This window comes from Apodemus sylvaticus, chromosome 11 (assembly GCF_947179515.1).
Source record: "Apodemus sylvaticus chromosome 11, mApoSyl1.1, whole genome shotgun sequence".
Taxonomy (NCBI): domain Eukaryota; kingdom Metazoa; phylum Chordata; class Mammalia; order Rodentia; family Muridae; genus Apodemus; species Apodemus sylvaticus.
Window position 1 is genome coordinate 94,065,091 of NC_067482.1, and position 17,157 is coordinate 94,082,247.

The 17,157-nt window shown below is 41.4% G+C and overlaps 1 protein-coding gene across 5 annotated transcripts in view; it reads right to left on the reverse strand.

The window, feature by feature from the left end:
- The window catches only part of Meis1 (Meis homeobox 1), a 140,467-nt gene that overhangs the window by 45,152 nt on the left and 78,158 nt on the right, over nucleotides 1-17,157 (reverse strand). For all 5 annotated transcript variants that reach the window (XM_052198548.1, XM_052198549.1, XM_052198550.1 and 2 more), the window contains one exon: nucleotides 16,789-16,934. In XM_052198548.1, the coding sequence (XP_052054508.1) occupies nucleotides 16,789-16,934 (146 nt within the window). The remainder of the gene's footprint in view (nucleotides 1-16,788; nucleotides 16,935-17,157) is intronic.

Genomic DNA, 17,157 nt, shown 5'->3' on the forward strand with positions numbered 1-17,157 from the left:
CTCACTCACAAAAGAACACACCTGGAATGCACTCACTGATAAGTGAATATTAGCTCAGAAGCTCAGAATACCCAAGATATAATTCACACACCACATGAAGCTCAAGAAGAAGGAAGACCAAAGTGTGGGTACTTCAGTCCTTCTTAGAAGGGGGAAGAAAATACTCATGGGAGGAGATACAGAGACAAAGAAACTGAGCGGAAACTGAAGAAAAGACCATTTCAGAGACTGCCCCACTTGGGGATCCATCCCATAGACAATTAGAAAACCCAGACACTATTATAGATGCCAACAAGTGCTTGATGACAGGAGCCTGTTATAGCTGTCTCCTAAGACGCTCTGCCAGTACCTGACAAATACAGAGGGAGATGCTCTCAGTCAACCAGTGGACTGAACACAGGGTCCCCAATGGAGGAGCTAGAGAAAGGTCCCAAGGAGCTGAAGGGGTTTGCACACCCATAGGGGGAACAACAATATGAACCAACTGCATCCCCAGAGCTCCTAGGGACTAAACCACCAACCACTGAGCCTTTAAAAGCAGGTATTCCCTGTAAGCTCCACTGTCTCCTTCTGTCTGTATTCTCTAGATACATGGCTCCACACACATCTCCACCTTCAGTGGGCATCCGAAAACAAAAGCTCTGGCAGGGAAGCGCCTTTCTGAGGACCCACTGCCTCTCACCCATTTCTCACAGCTCTCGGAAGCCTTCATCCTAAATGCTCCTCCCTCTGGTTCTTTCTCCAAACTGCACAATTAGACTTGCCAGAGACTTTAGGAAGCTCCTGGTGCATTGGGCTTCCAGGAGGTCCTCACCAAGCATTTGAACTTAAAGAGAGAAATATTTTTTATTGGATATTTTCTTTATTTACACATAGAGAAATTTCAAGGGCTCTTATTTACCTTGTGACTCCATGGTTACGTATAACTATAATTTATGGCATGGTGCTTTCAAGAGTTTTAGCTCCTGTGTGATGGGATGAGGCTGATGAGGGTAATTCCTATGAAACCAAACAAGAATATGGCATTCCTGGAGAAGGTCCCAACACTAATCCCACCACCAACACAAACCCATCAATACACACACACACACACACACACACACACACACACACACGCGCGCACACACACACACATCCCTGAAGTTTCTGTATCAAACCTAGAAACATCTAGGGATACTTTAAGTTCAATGTAAAGGGTCTCATCTCAGGCCTGGCGACCATCTAACCATGGTGTTTATGTTTTAGTGACTGTGGCAAAGCCAGGGCCCCAGTGAGGTCATAGGGATACCTATCTCCATGTTCATCCATCAAGTGTGTGTGCGAGGCAATTCTAAGAACAAAAACAAGTCATAACTCTAAATGTCAGGGCATGGAAGTAGAGAGCTCCAGGAGGTTGGAAGTTATGGCCCCTGCTTCAATGTGTATAGAGGTCTCGACTAGCTATCTAACCCTTCCTGGCCTTTTTGCTTCATCTGTAAAATGGGGATACAATTATTCACTGTAGTATCACACACGAATTAACTAGTCAACAATAACCTGTTTTGGATCAAATGGGTTGCTTGCTACTAGTTCAATTTTTAAAAATTCAAATACCTGTCATTTCATGCATGTGTGTGTGACCTTTGCTTTCCTTAGAAATTCAGCCCAACATTTCCTCAGTCTCCTTTGAACACTCGAGTGATGAATGCTGCTGAGTGCTTACAGTTCCTAGTCAAATACGAATAACTCTCAGAGACTAAGTACTGGGTGCCTGTCATCATGGTAATTGATGGTGTTTTCACTTCTGGGTGTGGGCCTGATACTCTTAGGGCTCAATGGGGAAAGCAAATGAACTGACGGGACAAAATCTCTTGCCCAGTACTTCTGCTACTCATAACTCATTACTGCCAAATGGTGTCACTCTTAGCAAGAAGTAACAGCTATACTCACACACACACACACACACACACACACACACACACACACACAGACACACACACACAGACACACACACATAGACACACATACGCACACACTGGTTAAGTTGATTCCTTGATCTTTATTTTCTATTAATAAATTAAAATGTATGACTGTGTGGCTTGTCATTACAATTCTTTACGAAGGTCGAAGGTCAGGTCTTCACTAATTCCATGAGGAAGGATAAATGATTACACCTAAACAAAAGATAATTTGCATCGCCATGAAATGCAAGTCTCTCTCTCCCTGGTGTCAATGTCTAGATCCCACACTCATCCGAAAGGAAGCTTGCAGGGGCACAGGCATACTGTATTTCAAATGGAGATTTTATGTAAGCTTATTTTTATAGTGATTCCAAGGGTAGCTGCTCTGCTTTTTATCTATGCAAACTGGAAATAAAGTAGGCACCCTGCCATGCCCATGACAGCAGGCCAGGCCCAGGCAACCACGGGTGACTCATACAATGACATCTAAAGGGTCCAGAAAAGAACCCTGACTAATGGCTTTTGGATTCCATGTGACCTTTGATCCTCAATGCCTTCGACCAAAATAAATGACCCAATTTCAAGAAACTCCATCCAGTCTGTGACCCTAATGAGTGAAAATTTACCTGCTCCACAGTGATTAATAGGTACTTGCTACTTATCATAATTCCTTAAATCTTAGCCAAACTAGGGCAAATTGACTTTTCAGATGTTCATATTTTAAAACAGCTCCTTTTCCAGGTTGGTGGAAATTTGAGAGTGCCATCGTGTATGTCAGAAGTTCACCACAGAGCGAATGAAAAATACGCATACAATTCTCCCCAAAACATGTCATTGTCTCAGTACCTACTGATGTAGTGACTACGGACTGACAAAAGCCATTGCCTCCAGGGATACAACAGGACCGTGGGGGTGTCCACAACCACTGGACACTCTGCCCTCACACCACAGTTAACTTCTAGCTCGGGCGCCATCCCCAGAACACTGAGGAGAGATGAGAGGACAGCCTCATCTGTAACTAGACCTCCATTGCAACCTTTCCTCCTGCCCAGAACATCCAAGGACACTGTCAACAAGCTAGACAAAATGATTCTCATTTCTTTGTGACTTTGGCCAAGCAGAAACTTTTGGTGTGTTTGACATACTCATGAAAGCTATTTAATGCCCAAAGGGAAGTTGTTATACACTGAAAAGAATTGAGGATTGGAAAGGAAACGCAAAACACCTTGGTCTGACTGTTACAATGAAAATGACTAATTGTGTTTTAAAACCAGGGTTAGGGAATATGAAACTCAAGAGAAATCACCTTTCTATTTAAAATTTGTCTCTCGGCATGCGTCCCTGAGATCCTGGCTAGGTAAGGTATTGCAAGTGAGCCTAGAAAATGGACATCACCAGTAGCTTGCTAGAAATTCCTATCCTTGAATCAGAATTTGTGTTTAAAAAAAATTCTCAGATAATTTGAGTGTCTATTAAAATTTCAAGGATCGTTTCTATAAAACTAGGCAAAGAATCTTCAAGTTGGTCATAATTTCTGTTTTCTGATGTTTTAGAAGACAGCCTTTAACTTTTGAAGGACATTCTTTATGCTTCCATGACTTTCTGAATGTGCTCAATACACAGGATACAGATACAAGGGCATGCTGTGGTTATAAAGTATAAATGCTGTATGGAAACAAAAACCATGACAGTGTCTTCTACTAAGACTCTAGACAGTTGTTCTCTGTCTTTCTACTGTGTCACCTTGTACAGAGCCATATTGGGGTGTCACTTGGTAGGCATTGATCAAGGTGAACTTCGCCCAGCCTTTGTTGATCGGGGATTCCTGTTCCACCTAGGGTGGAGCGCTCAGAGTGAAGGTGAAGTTCATTGTTCCTCCAGGTCTATGGATTCCTGAATTAAGCAGGTGACCTGACCAGCTGCCCGAGTGGTGGAGCCAACACCCAAGAAACAGCCAGACCACTTCCCCAGAACTCACCCCGAAGTCTGGGGGAAGAGGGACTCGTCCAAACTCTTAAATTGTCAGACCTCCATTAAACTTGGGCCTTGATCAGCAATTGGGTTGTCCTGGCCTCCATTCTTTTTGCCGCCCCCCCATCTATCCCCAGCTTCTCTTCCAGGGACCCAGTTCGCAGTAGTTGCTGGCAGCTACATCACCTCAGTGATTGTATTTAACACAGCACCAACTTCATACTTGATGTTTAATACACAGAGGCAGTCTGGACCATGTCTGCCTATTCTAGGTAAAGAAGGAAGGGAAGCACTGACCACCAAGATGGGGCCTGAACAAGAAAAGTAAACAGGGCACTGCAAGCTACCAACATGATAATGTCAACACAGTCACACTTGCTATTGAGCCAGCCCACATGAGTCTGCCTCTTATCTTGTCTCCTACCTCCAGCAGCCAACAAACTTACTATGACACGATATGAATTATCTTGAAGGTGGTAATTGATATTTTTTTTTTGTCTCTCATTATGTGGCTCTGGCTGTCTTGGACCTTGCTAGGTAGACCAAGCTAGCCTTGAACAGAGATCTTCCTGCCTCAGCCTCCTGAGTGCTGGGATTAATGGCCACTGTACCTGGCATAATTAATTTTTCTAAACATGAACAATAACTATGAAAGTGTGTTGAAAACAGCAGATATACAACAGGCGTCTGTATATATGTGGAAGCTGATTCCAATCTTTAGATTAATTCTAATATTCTACACCTTCTGACAGCCAATCTATGTAACATGTTACTTGTGTTAGTTCAAATATAAAAGGTAACATCTGTAGCCTAGAAATTAATTGAATTATGCCATATTTGTGTTATTTTCAGGCTCTTTCCAAAGGCTCTGAGTATCTATGCCTTAATTAAATTTAATTTGGTTTTCGAGTATAGTGTTAGCACATTCACTTCATTCTACACATCAAAATATACCATTTACACCTTTCAACTGAGCCCCTGGAAGATATCTCCATGCAGAAATATTCACATCTGATTTATGACGCTTAGGTAGCAACCAATCTTCCAGTATCACTACAACACGTAAGAACAGCCTCACTGAAACATATAAATTCCACATACACTTAAAAATATTATTGTCCATAATTTAATATAACAGAATGTTTCTAAGCTTACAGCCTTGCATACAGAAGCAATTTTTCAAGCATTAATACTTAAATGGGTCATAGATACCACATCTGTCATTCTGTCCTGAGGTCTATGAGGCAAAACCAAGGCTATGCTGGCCTATTGATTTTTCTAGCATTTGCTTTAATTTACTTAACCATTGAGAAATCCATCAGTACATAAAGGGCAACTGTCCATTACTGCCTCATTTGCAGACATTCTTTCCTCTCATTTTTGGTAAATATTTCCCTTCAATTGCTATGTGTTTACAGTGTAAAAATGAATTAGGAAAGTGCGCACACCTGTTTCTGTTCAGTAACGGCTGCACTGAGGTATATGTAACGTGCTTAAAGATAGAATAAATATCTAGACATTATTACATCTGTGTGCAAAGGGTGGTAAATTAGATCCTAATTACATTAACAGGGATTCTGCCTCCCAGCTTAAATTTTACATGAGCAGTCTGAGAAGCTGCAAAGGCTCTGCTGTGGTTTCTTTATGAGCTGGTGATTACAGCTACTTCCTATGCGGTCACTAAATATTCTGTTTACAAATAAATGAAGAATCTTTGAGCCAACTTGCCAGGGTAATAATCTATTTTTTTTTTTGCTCCCCCTCCCTCCTCGTAACAAACCCTCTCCGCACACGCATGGCAACAATCAGGAGCCCTGGCTTCCTCTAATTACTCCATCACGTAATTTCACAAATTGCCGTGTCACTAGGGAGCCAAGTGCAAAACACGCTCACAGTGGGAACTCGGGCAGCAGCTCCCATTTACGACACGTTCCCTGTTAAATTAAACACGGAGACACCAGTTGTATGAAAGAAGTCAAAAAGAATGCTTGCAAATGAGCCAGACACGTAGAACTCCTATTTGCCATTTCACTGAATACACGGTTCGCAACAGACAAGAGGATCCACTTGCCTGGCCCAGTCTTATGTCAATAGAGCCACTCCAATACACCACAAGGCTGGGAACAAATGAGCTTCTCCAGAGTGTAAACTCCATCATCTACCAGCAGAAACGTGGAAAGACACCTAGGGAAGACACGTGATATTCTCCAGGCCCCCTGATTCATTATCTTTTCTGCTATGTGAAATGCCTACCCCAGATCGTCACAGGAGAAAGCGCATTCACAGCAGATAAATGGCTTCTGAGTCCTTTGAAGACAGAAACAGCATGCTGCATTTCTATCCTGGCTAGAAAGACAGACTCAAAATCCACTAATCTTTAAAAATCCTCAAAAACAAAGTTCATCAATCAAGTTCGCACAGTGTTAGGTGTTTCTCTTTTAAGCGTTAATGCCGCACATGTTTCTGAAACACATCAAGATAAATGTTCCTTCATCCCAGGACAGACGTGGGTAGAAGGGAAGAGTGTGCAGCCAGTGACATTACTAGAGGGAGTGAACCTGAGGTTACGCTCCTGGAAGCTGACATTTTTATATCAACAACTAAACACAGCCACTGGTAATTAAAGGTATTGCTTTGTGACTCAGGAGCCAGCGGGGTCAGGTACCGTTTTTCCATCACAAACCGGTCCTTTATGCATGTAGATTTGCCAGCATTCTCTGCACAGGGAGAAGGAGACATTAACAGCAGCTGTCTCTCTGCTTTTACACTGAACATTCTATTCATACAGACAGGTGGAGTAATTTAAAAGCCGATGCGGTGCAATTTCAATGTGACTAATGTCACTGCCGACTAAAATGCCACCATTACCACTGTTTATGGAAACATTACTAAAATTACATTTTATTCATAAGAATTTTAGGATTCTGGTTATTACTAGCTTTAAAACGATCAGCCCTCTGTGTCATACCCCAGAGCAGCCGCTTAATTCTCTCGGGTTTAGCAGCCTCCTTTGCTGGGGAACAACAGTTGCGTGGTAGGTCCAAAAGTAATCGAGGCTGCATAAGCCGTTCCTTCTATCTCCATAAAGCGAATTAAGGGCATAGCTCTTTAGCATCCTGACTATGTGTCAGGAGGAAAACATCTTCCAGGAGCTAAATTCTGTGTTCAAGGGCTACTTGGGATTTGCATGAGGGAAGATTCTTTGCCCTAAAACCACAGTCAGACATGGGTAGAGATTTGCATATCTCTAATGGGGAAGGTGAGCAGTTAAAATGTGTTTAGAATCTGAAATTCTAACAATTGGAAATTATGAAGATTATCAGACTCTATGAGTGGCTGTGGTCTTGTCTCTTTGTCAGGGTAAACACGTGTGGGAAATAATCTGGGAACGAAAGGACCGTCCATGGCCCATGGTTAGCAGGCACCATCTCATGCTTCCCTCAGGGAATCGTGTGCCAAATTCCCTGACATACTATTTTTTTTACTTAAAAATATACTAATTAGCTAGTTACAAGATGAGGTTATAATTATCCCTTTGAACTCCCACGATGCAACAGCACAGTTTGATTTGGCTTGCGCTTGAGAGGCAACTGGATGGAAATAGAAACTCAAGTCAGAAGACCCTGGTCCAAGCTTGGTGAGTGGTGAGCCTCTGGCCTGAGAAAAATCACCCTGCCCACCTCACAGCACTAACTGAGTCCACTGTGAGTGGAAGAATGTTCCATTACAAATCCCAACATAGATATTAGAATTTATTCAGGCCATTGATCAATTGTTTTTTTTTTTTCCCAGTTGCTTAAAAGGCAAAATGCTCCAATGGCAAAATAATCAAAAAGGCAACACCATGAAGGGAAGAGACGATGTTTATGTGTCCATGTCCGTGTGTCTGTGTCCATGTGTGTGTGTGTGTGTGTGTGTGTGTGTAATCATTTTTGTGGTGTTCCTCCCCTGTAACATTTGGAATGTAAGAATTATTCCTAAACTTTTGTAAGCTGACCTGAAAATGATTTCTGTGATTTTTTTTTCTTAGAGTGAATGTTTACATGAACAGATGAACTTCCTGGCCTCTAGACTTCTGAACTTTCTAAGATACCATGTTCTCAGGGTCATTTTTGTCCTGGGACAATGGAAGCTCTTGGGTAGTTCAAGGACTACAGCAACAATAACAGCTGACCACTAAGATTCTAAGAACCAAACAGCAGATTCCAACAAGGGTTAAACTGGGATACATTGCCTTCATTCTTTTTCTTTTTAAAGACATAATAACAATGAGACATTCACATTCAAGTAGTTACCAAGGATCTCTATTTAGCAATATTTCAGTTAATATAAAAGTGGGCCAATTATTTCTCACCTAGCTATCAACTAACTTAGGATGTTAACATTCATATACATCAAGTCATTTAAGGCCTGCCTTTAGATAAATGTTTTTACTGGAAGCCATGGTCACTGGCTAATTGTTGAGTGAGGGCATTTAGTTCTATCTCCAGAAAGCAAGGCTGAAGGGGTTTTGCAATGAAAGAAGGCTTCATGACTTATCCCCTTCAGGCAAAGAGTTTCTCTGCTGGCCTACAAGAAAGAGGAGTCAAGGTGTCCTATCTGAGTTCTTTAGAATTATTTCCTGTTTCATTCGTAGTATTGCTTTGTGGTTTGGATAGGGGTTAAGGAATCAGGGAGCGTTGTTACAATGACTTTTGGTTTGATGTTTTTGAGAAGCCGAGGCTTGAGCCTAAGGCCCTTATCTATTCTCATCAAATTCCTTAGCATGGAGATCCTTCCCCAGAAGCTGATTTTTTGAAAACTGGTCTGGCTGTGCAACCCATTCAGATGAGCTCCAAATTCTGTACCTTTCCGACCAACTCTTGAACTACTGGAGTTACAAGCATGAGCCACCATCTCTGATTCTACTGTGTCCTTGACACTCTTAGGTGAGCACGGGCCTGAGCCTCTGCAATCAGATGCCTGTGTCACAAGCAATCATTTTGGTGGAAAACCAAATAATCATTATCATTACTGAACTGAAGCATCAATAAAATAAAATTTGCAACCTCAACTTATTCGGTAAACTCAAATAAGCTTGGGTCATGATCAAGAGAACTTATGACCCAATAGAGAAGCCTTTATAATATGGTCTCCCCCATTTGCTTGGCTTCCGGCACAGGCTATATTATAGTCAGTATTAGATGCCAACTTCACATACTTAAGAAGAAGGAATTTCAACCGAAGAACTGCCTCCACCATATTGCCCATGGACACATCTGTGGATATTTTTCTTTATTGCTCATTCTTGTAGAATGGCCCAGCCCACTGTGGGTGGTACCATCCTTATGCAGATAGATAGGCCTGAGCTGTTTGATAAAAGTAACCAGGTTTAAGCTTCGGAAGAGCTAGGAAGCAATATTCTTCCATGGCCTCTGCTTCAGTTCCTGCTCTAACTTCCCTCTGTACAGAGCTATTGTTAGAATAAACCTTTTCATCCCCAAGTTTCTTATGGGTTGTGGTACTTATTTACAGCAATAGATGTGAACAAGCTGACATAAACAGAAATGGAAAAACTAGACAACTTAACATAACTAATTTGGGGACTCGAAGCAAAATAGGTCACTTTGCCTTATTATGACTGGCAGAAATGGCAAAGGTTTGAAACTTTATCCTGCAGAAAAATGCACACTCAAATATATTATTAAAAATAAATGTGTATATATAGTCATACTTCCATTAGAATGACAGGTATGAAGAGGATGTTTCCAATTATGTCAAACACAGCATTCTAAATCCATGACATAGAGTTTTACTTCTCTCCAACCAATCAACCAAACCAATCTAAAGCAAACCATATGAAAATTTACCTCTCGAAAACAAAACAACCTATCTTTCCCTTAGTCAAACTTCCATTCTTTAGGTCAAATACCTTCCAGGGATCTTACCTTTTTTGTTTGTTTGGTCAGATTTTTTTGAGATAGGGCCTCTCTATGTAGTACATACTCTCTAGTAAGCCAGGCTGCCCTCAAATTTTTTTTTTTGGTTTTTTTTGGATTTGGTTTTTTTGAGATAGGGTTTCTCTGTGTAGCCCTGGCTGTCCTGGAGCTCACTCTGTAGACCAGGCTGATCTTGAACTCAGAAATCCACCTGCCTCTGCCTCCCAGAGTGTTGGGATTACAGGTGTGTGCCACCACTGCCCGGCTGCCCTCAAACTTTCAAAGTTTCTGCCCATGCCTCTGGAACACCAAAGTCCTTGGATTATGGGTTCTGATACCACTGCTGACTTTTAGGACTCTCAGACCCTGAGAAGGTAACCTGTCAGGCTTGTATACACAGAATTCCTGAAGACCAGATTGAGTTAGTTAGTTGACAAACAAAATAGTTTCACATGTGGACATGTGGTACCCCAATTTTAAGCTAACCGATAAACTGAGGATGAGTGGTTGTATGCATATTCATTGGCCATGTTTGATATTTTATCTTAGAAAACATATCGTCATTAATTGGAATAGAAGACAGCCCTGCTGCTGATGTGGGCTTTGAAGTCTGAATAATGGCTAGAGTTCAGTCATGTGGATAGCCACAAGCAGCCTAATAACATGAGCTCACGTGGACACTTTTGATTTAAACTCAATCTTTATCTAATTAGCCCAATTAAGAGTACATCAGAAGGCTTGGGGGTGTGGCCCAGTGGTGGAGCACTCTCCTGGCATGTGCAAGCCTCAGGTTTGATTCCTAGAATCCAGGATGAAAAAGCATATGCCGAGAACCCCAATCTGCTGCATTTCTTTCTTGGCTTGGGAAATGAAAGGAGTCTTCTATTTTGAACTATTGCTAGCTGTTGCTAGTTAGACCCTACAAAAAGTCCCACGGAGAAGGGACCGAGCATCGGTGACATCAGCGAGCCATCTGAGGACAAGCATCCACTCGCAGCTGGAAATGAGCATGGAACACCGTCCTGGGGGCGAGTCCAGGGTACCTACTCGAAGCTGGGCTTTTGTTTTCACATTTGATTGTTTTCTCTTTTCTGTCTCCTCATCAACAGAGCATAATTATGCCAGGTCAAAGGTGCACAGCTAGGAGTAGGCAAGAAAAAACAGGCAATGGGAAGAGGTGGGGGATAGGCTGGGAGAGGGCTCTGCCAGGTCACTAATGGCCTCTGGGGCAAGAACTTGAAGACAGGACTATGCTTCCCTTTGATCTTCTGATTCACAATGATCATTAGTATTAACTCCAATTCTTCTGGGTGAAGAACTCCAGCTGTAGCCTTTTCAGTTTACCTGACCTAAGAAAATTCATCACCCATCCATTAGGATTTCAATAACTACCTAAGAAAAAAGAAGACAGCTGCCCTAGAATCTTTTAGCCCCCCTACTCCATCTTCATGACTGAACAGAGTTTATGTGATGCATATCACAGAATAATTAGGGCATTCCCATCTCTCCAATAATTAAATAATCCATTCCATATTCCTCCTGAGACAGGTGATTCCCACTTGGATGAGAAGCAGTCAGGGTTCTTATATAATCAATGTTGGAATACGCTGCCTTTAAGAGCTGCAGCTATCTCTTAAGATTCAAAATGACTCTGGCTGGCTGAGCCTGAGTTAGTACCAGCAGAACCTAGCTATGGGCAGAGGAAGTGTAAGTCCAGGGCAGGGAGAGAAATGACCACAAAGGAACTCTTCTGGGTTGGAAAGAGCTTATTTTAAATGTGGTCCACAGATATCTGAAAGGAAAAGTTTTCACTTCTCCATACTACTGTTTAAGCATAGCTATTTAATATGCATATGCATATGATAATGCATGATGATTCATATCTGCAATCCCAGCACTTGGAAGGCTGAGGCAGGAGGATTGCTGCAAGTTGTAAAACGAAAATCAAAATTCTGGATTACAGGTATGTCTTAGAAGTAGAGGGTTGGCTTAGCATACAGAAAAGCCTTGGTTTTCAGCGACACACACATACACACACACACACACACACACACACACACACAAACAAGCAATTTAACTGCTCTAATTATAAGCTGCTTCCCTTAGCCAGGCACATGACAATCAAAGTGGTCTGGGGTTGGTTTAGACAGACTACCTTGCTGCAGAATTTTGTATTACCCTGATTGACATCTCAAGTAAGCTTTCACAAATACAGATGCCCTGACACTCTTCTTTCTAAAATCTGCCCTACTTTTTCTGAACAGGTAAGACAGGCTAAAAATATTCACTGTTAAGAAATAAAAACAAAACATAAGGAGACAAGAAAATGTCACCGATAGCTCCCCGTGTGGATACTGATGTGCCTTCTGGCCCATCTATTTTCTTGGTCAACAGAAAAAGCCATTGAGATATCACTTAGAACCTTCCCACTGCAATAACTGATTGTGGTGTCTAGATGGCGATTCTTCCAGAACTGTTAGCATGGCTATGACACTGAGTTCCTCCAGCGCATCTTGTTACCAAGATCAGAACCAGAGGACAACATCTGTCTCGTCTAGAGCAATCAATTCCCAGTCCAATTCCATTTGCTCTATGAGTAGAGCGGCGGACCCGCAGGGCGCTTTTCATCTAATAGTGTTTCTATGGAAACACCATTCTAAATCTGGAAGATTCTACAAGCCCTCACACTGGCTGTATCCATGAGAAAAGGTCTTATAAATCAGATATTGAGCCATGAATTTGGCCACACACATATGAAAATATTTTCCAGGCTAGACATTCACACAGAGAAAATAAAGAAATAAAGGAAACAGGCACACATAGAAAATATGTGTATTTGTCTCAGAAACAACAACATTTAAAGGCTTAACCTGAGAGGATCCCCATAACTGGGCAAAGACTGGGAGTCAGGAAGACTGGCAGCTAGTTAAAGTCAAGTAATGACCTTTGACCCTTGAATACTTTCTCCACCTCAGTCTGTATCTTGACTTCCAGTCCTCCCAACTCTCAGGATGCCTGGAATACACAGAGGCTCCAAACAGGAGCACACAGTCACTGCACTTCTAAAGAAGACCATCATTAACCAGTTTTCTAGCTAGCTTATAGCTTTAAAATGCAATATAATAATGTAGGGAAACCAAGGACCTTTGCTTTTTACTTGAAACATTGTATTTAGTTCTTTTCTTCACTCCAAGTGGCCCAGGAAAATATCTATATATAACACAATGCAGTAAAAGATGTGGAATGTGAAATACATCCAGCGGAAGTCCAAAGACACAGTATGCCGTTTACTTTGGGGATAATGCCCAGGAGAAGGGAAAATGCCTGAACTGATTCTGACTCATGAAGATATTAAGTAGCTTGTAATTGTGTGCAATGGTTTGTCTTCAGGCAAACACAAGCATCTCCATGAATAAATGCTTCTATTTCCTTTCCGCTTCTCTCTTATTAACTATCTAAATCATGTCAGCCAGCCTTTTCTCTTGCAGGGAATCGTTTCTTTGAAGAGACTTTCCCTACATATCAACACTGACAAATGTTCGGGATGTCTAAGCAGAAGGGATTGACTCGATAATCACCAGAGTCTCAGACTTGTTTCCTTTGCTCCTGTTGTTTTTATTATACAGGAGTGTGCAGGTTAGACAGCTACAGTCTGTGAGTCCAAGAAACAGTCTTCAGTTCTCTGGACTAGTGGCATGGGGGGCTGATTAAATCTACCTGTGGCTAACTGAATACCAAGGCAGTTTCCTTGGCCTGCAGCTGGCTGCAAAGCCCTTTCTACGCCTTTGACACACAAATGCTTGAAAGCCTTTTCAACTTTTAAACTGAATAAACTCAATAGAAGGATCCGTTCATTTATTTTGAAGAGAGAGAGAGAGAGAGAGAGAGAGAGAGAGAGAGAGAGAGAGAGAGAGAGAGAAAAGAAAGAAAAAGAAAGAAAGAAAGAAAGAAAGAAAGAAAGAAAGAAAGAAAGAAAGAAAGAAAGAAAGAAAGAAAGAAAGAATTAGCAACTTACTTTCTACAAGGTGCTCCAGCTTTTAGAATATTCCTTTTGGTATTTAAGAAAAACTCATTCATAATTTACCAATAAATGGCTATTGCTATTTTTTAATTAGTCAGAGTTTTCACTGCTCTTTTATATGGAGCAATAGATCAGAATGGAGTTTCCAGATAAATCACATTAATCACATAGAAATAATGCAATTGTTTTACAATCTGTGACAGTTTTCCTAAGGAAGACGTATGTGTCCCTAGAGAGCTACCAGGACTTGAAGTAAAGTTACCATAGGATCAGTATTAGCAGGTAGGACACTCAACAATACTCTTTCAAATCTATTGCTTTTTCCATAGAATTTATTGGAATCAACTCCTGACTAATTCTGCCCCAGACATTCTCTCTGTAAGAATCGAGGAAAAAGCAGGGGGTGGGGGGATTCCTTGAAAACAGAATTCCACTTGTTCTTTCAGTTCAGGAGGTGGGGTGGATTCTCCTTGGAGAAAGTAGAGGGTGAAAAGAGTCCCATGCCCCATAGCTCTACTTTAAAAAATGCTACCAGAGGAAAGCTACGACTTGTTGGAAGTCGTTCTCGTCACCCATAGTTCTTTATGATCAGAAGGTGCTAGGGTGGGTCGGGGAGTATCAGTCCCCAACAGAAACAGCAAGGCAACTTCCACAGACATTCATAGAAAGCCCATGAAGCCTAGAGGGAGAACTTCTCTTCCAGGGCAGTGACCCACACTAGTGACTGAGGGCAACCATCCAGGACTCCAGAAATCAGCTCGTGGGTAATTTCCATTACAATTGTGCCAGTAACACACAGTTCACGTAAGCATTATTGTGCTATAGGTAAAATCATGCCACTAGAAAGGATTTGGTGTCTGTTTGATTTTTCCTTCTCTTAGACAGTATAGATCTCTGAAAGGTGCTTCACAGGGGTACAGCCTGGGAAAACTGGCAAATGAGTAAGATAGCTTGCTCTTATCTTTCTGATTTTGTCCTAATCAATATTTGATGATATTTTATTCAGGGGCATCTCAGAGTCAAGTCACCCCAAAGCTCCTTCTCAGACTGAGAAGGGCTATTTATTTCTTCTTTCTGTTAAGATGTGGAATAGCAGTAGTTCAGTGTAGGTTTAGGGCCATCCTGATCTGATTCTTACTGAAGAGCAGAGCAGCCAGTTGGCTCTCAGACAAACTCATAGCATCCAGCATGAGTACCTAGACTGACTGACTGTCACCTCTCCTCTAAATTATGCTTTCATCATCTGCCCTGGGTCCCACAGCCCTTCCTTCTCCAGTTTACCCATGGTTGATAATCATCGTTGGAAAGTCACACAAGGAAGACCACAAAACATTCACCTATATGCAACAAATTTTAGACAAGTAATGAAATCAGGATCCTTTCCAAAAAAGCAAATATGTTGTCAAAATCATGGTGTCTTAAACCAGTAGCTTCCAGTGCTAACCATCTCATGAACTTTACTCAAAAAAGCACAACACTGTCTAGACCAAAGGTTCTCAACCTGTGGATCAGAGATCCTGCATCTGACCTATTTACAGTACAAATCCTAACAGTAGCAAAATGACAGTTATAATGTAGCAACAAAAACAATGGTTGGGGGTCACCTACGATATGAAGAACGGTATTAAAGGGTCATAGCATTAGGAAGGTTGAGAACCACTGGCTTAGACCATGTTTTGAATCACGATGGGAAGAAGAAAAAACTATTGCTTTTAGTTTTTGCAACTGCTCCCAGTTTTTATTTCATTCATCAGGGCTGGAGAAGGTGGATTAATTTATATCATTGAGTGTTATCGGAGGTTCAGCCCCTATCCAGAGCAGCAGAATTAATGTTGCTATCATATACCACTGAGTATGTTCCTTTAGACCAGAACAACTCTTGAAGAATGTGGCTGGAAAACTAGGCGAGTGTGTGAGAGTCACCAGGCTCTGCGCTTTCATGTTTAGGGGGAAAAGCCTTTAAATAAGGCAATATAAGTTTAAAATAGTGAGTCTATTGAAGCCAAAGTCACAATTTTTTAACTTCTATTCATCTACGTACCCATATTTTAACCTACATCCATAATATTAAAAATGCCCTCCCTGGTCAACAATTTTAACTCAATTTTAGAATATTATTTTATCCATACATTTTTAGTTTGACTTCTTTCTTAAATGTCAAAAAGCCCACATACACTTATAAAATAGCTGCCAAAAGATTGCAATTATAAATATTTTGAGCATGAAATTCATTCAGAACAATCAGCAAACTAAACAAATCCCCCATTGGCGTAAAGCCCCGAGTCTCTAGTTTCTCACATCTCCAGAATTCCTGCAGTGAAAAAAGCAGAACTCACACAGACAATATAAACTGCTGCTCTGCTAGAACAGTCCCATGGGGCTGCACAGGAAGAGTGGCCTGTGGATTGCCGTTTTCCTTTACAGCTCTAACTGCAGGGACAACTCTCACTGGGGTGACTCACCGCATTACTGTTGTAATGAAAGGGTCTATTCAAGCCACTGTACAGCAAGTTACGTGACCATCTTCCATCCAAATATTACAGACAGTTCTGGGGAGCACTCACTAGGAGGGCGCACTAGAGTGCTCACTCCAGTTACCATCTACAGGAAAGGCTTTACTTTCCTTTTAGAAAGTTTCGTAACTAGCTATAAGCACTTCAGAGTCACTTTGAAAAGCAAAGTCATTAACATACATTCATAAAACCACAATCCGCATGGCCTCCCAAGCCTCATAACTTATGAAAATTAATACAATCACAATAGTGAACTTCGAATGAAGCTCCTGATTTAGAATATGGGTCTAGACAATAAGTGCTAACCCTTTGTTAAAAACGGGGAACACAGTGACGTAGGAAGCGCAGAGGGACTGTTTTTTTCTCTATCAAAACTGGTTCATTGTCCATATTTAGTTTACATATGTCATTTAGAATCCACTTACTGTTAGATGCTGGAACAGCCACGCCCTCATGATATTGGTGGCTACTTTGGGAAAGATGCCACGCTTTTTGTGACGCTTTTTGTCCTTATCAGGGTCATCATCGTCACCTGTGCTGGGGGAAGCTACACTGTTGTCCAAGCCATCACCTGCAAATATAGTGAATCAAATTTTGACTGATGCTACCTTAACATGCTTTATTCAAATAGAATGCCTTTGGAAACAAACAAAACCAAAAGAGCAGTTAAATGATTAGTAGTTTCTTTGGTACTTTTTTTTTTTTTTTAAATTCTAAGACAAAGAGAAAGAATAAGGTCTCAGCTCAAAAATCATCATGCCTATGAAAAAAATCTTTCAAAGATCAGTAATAAA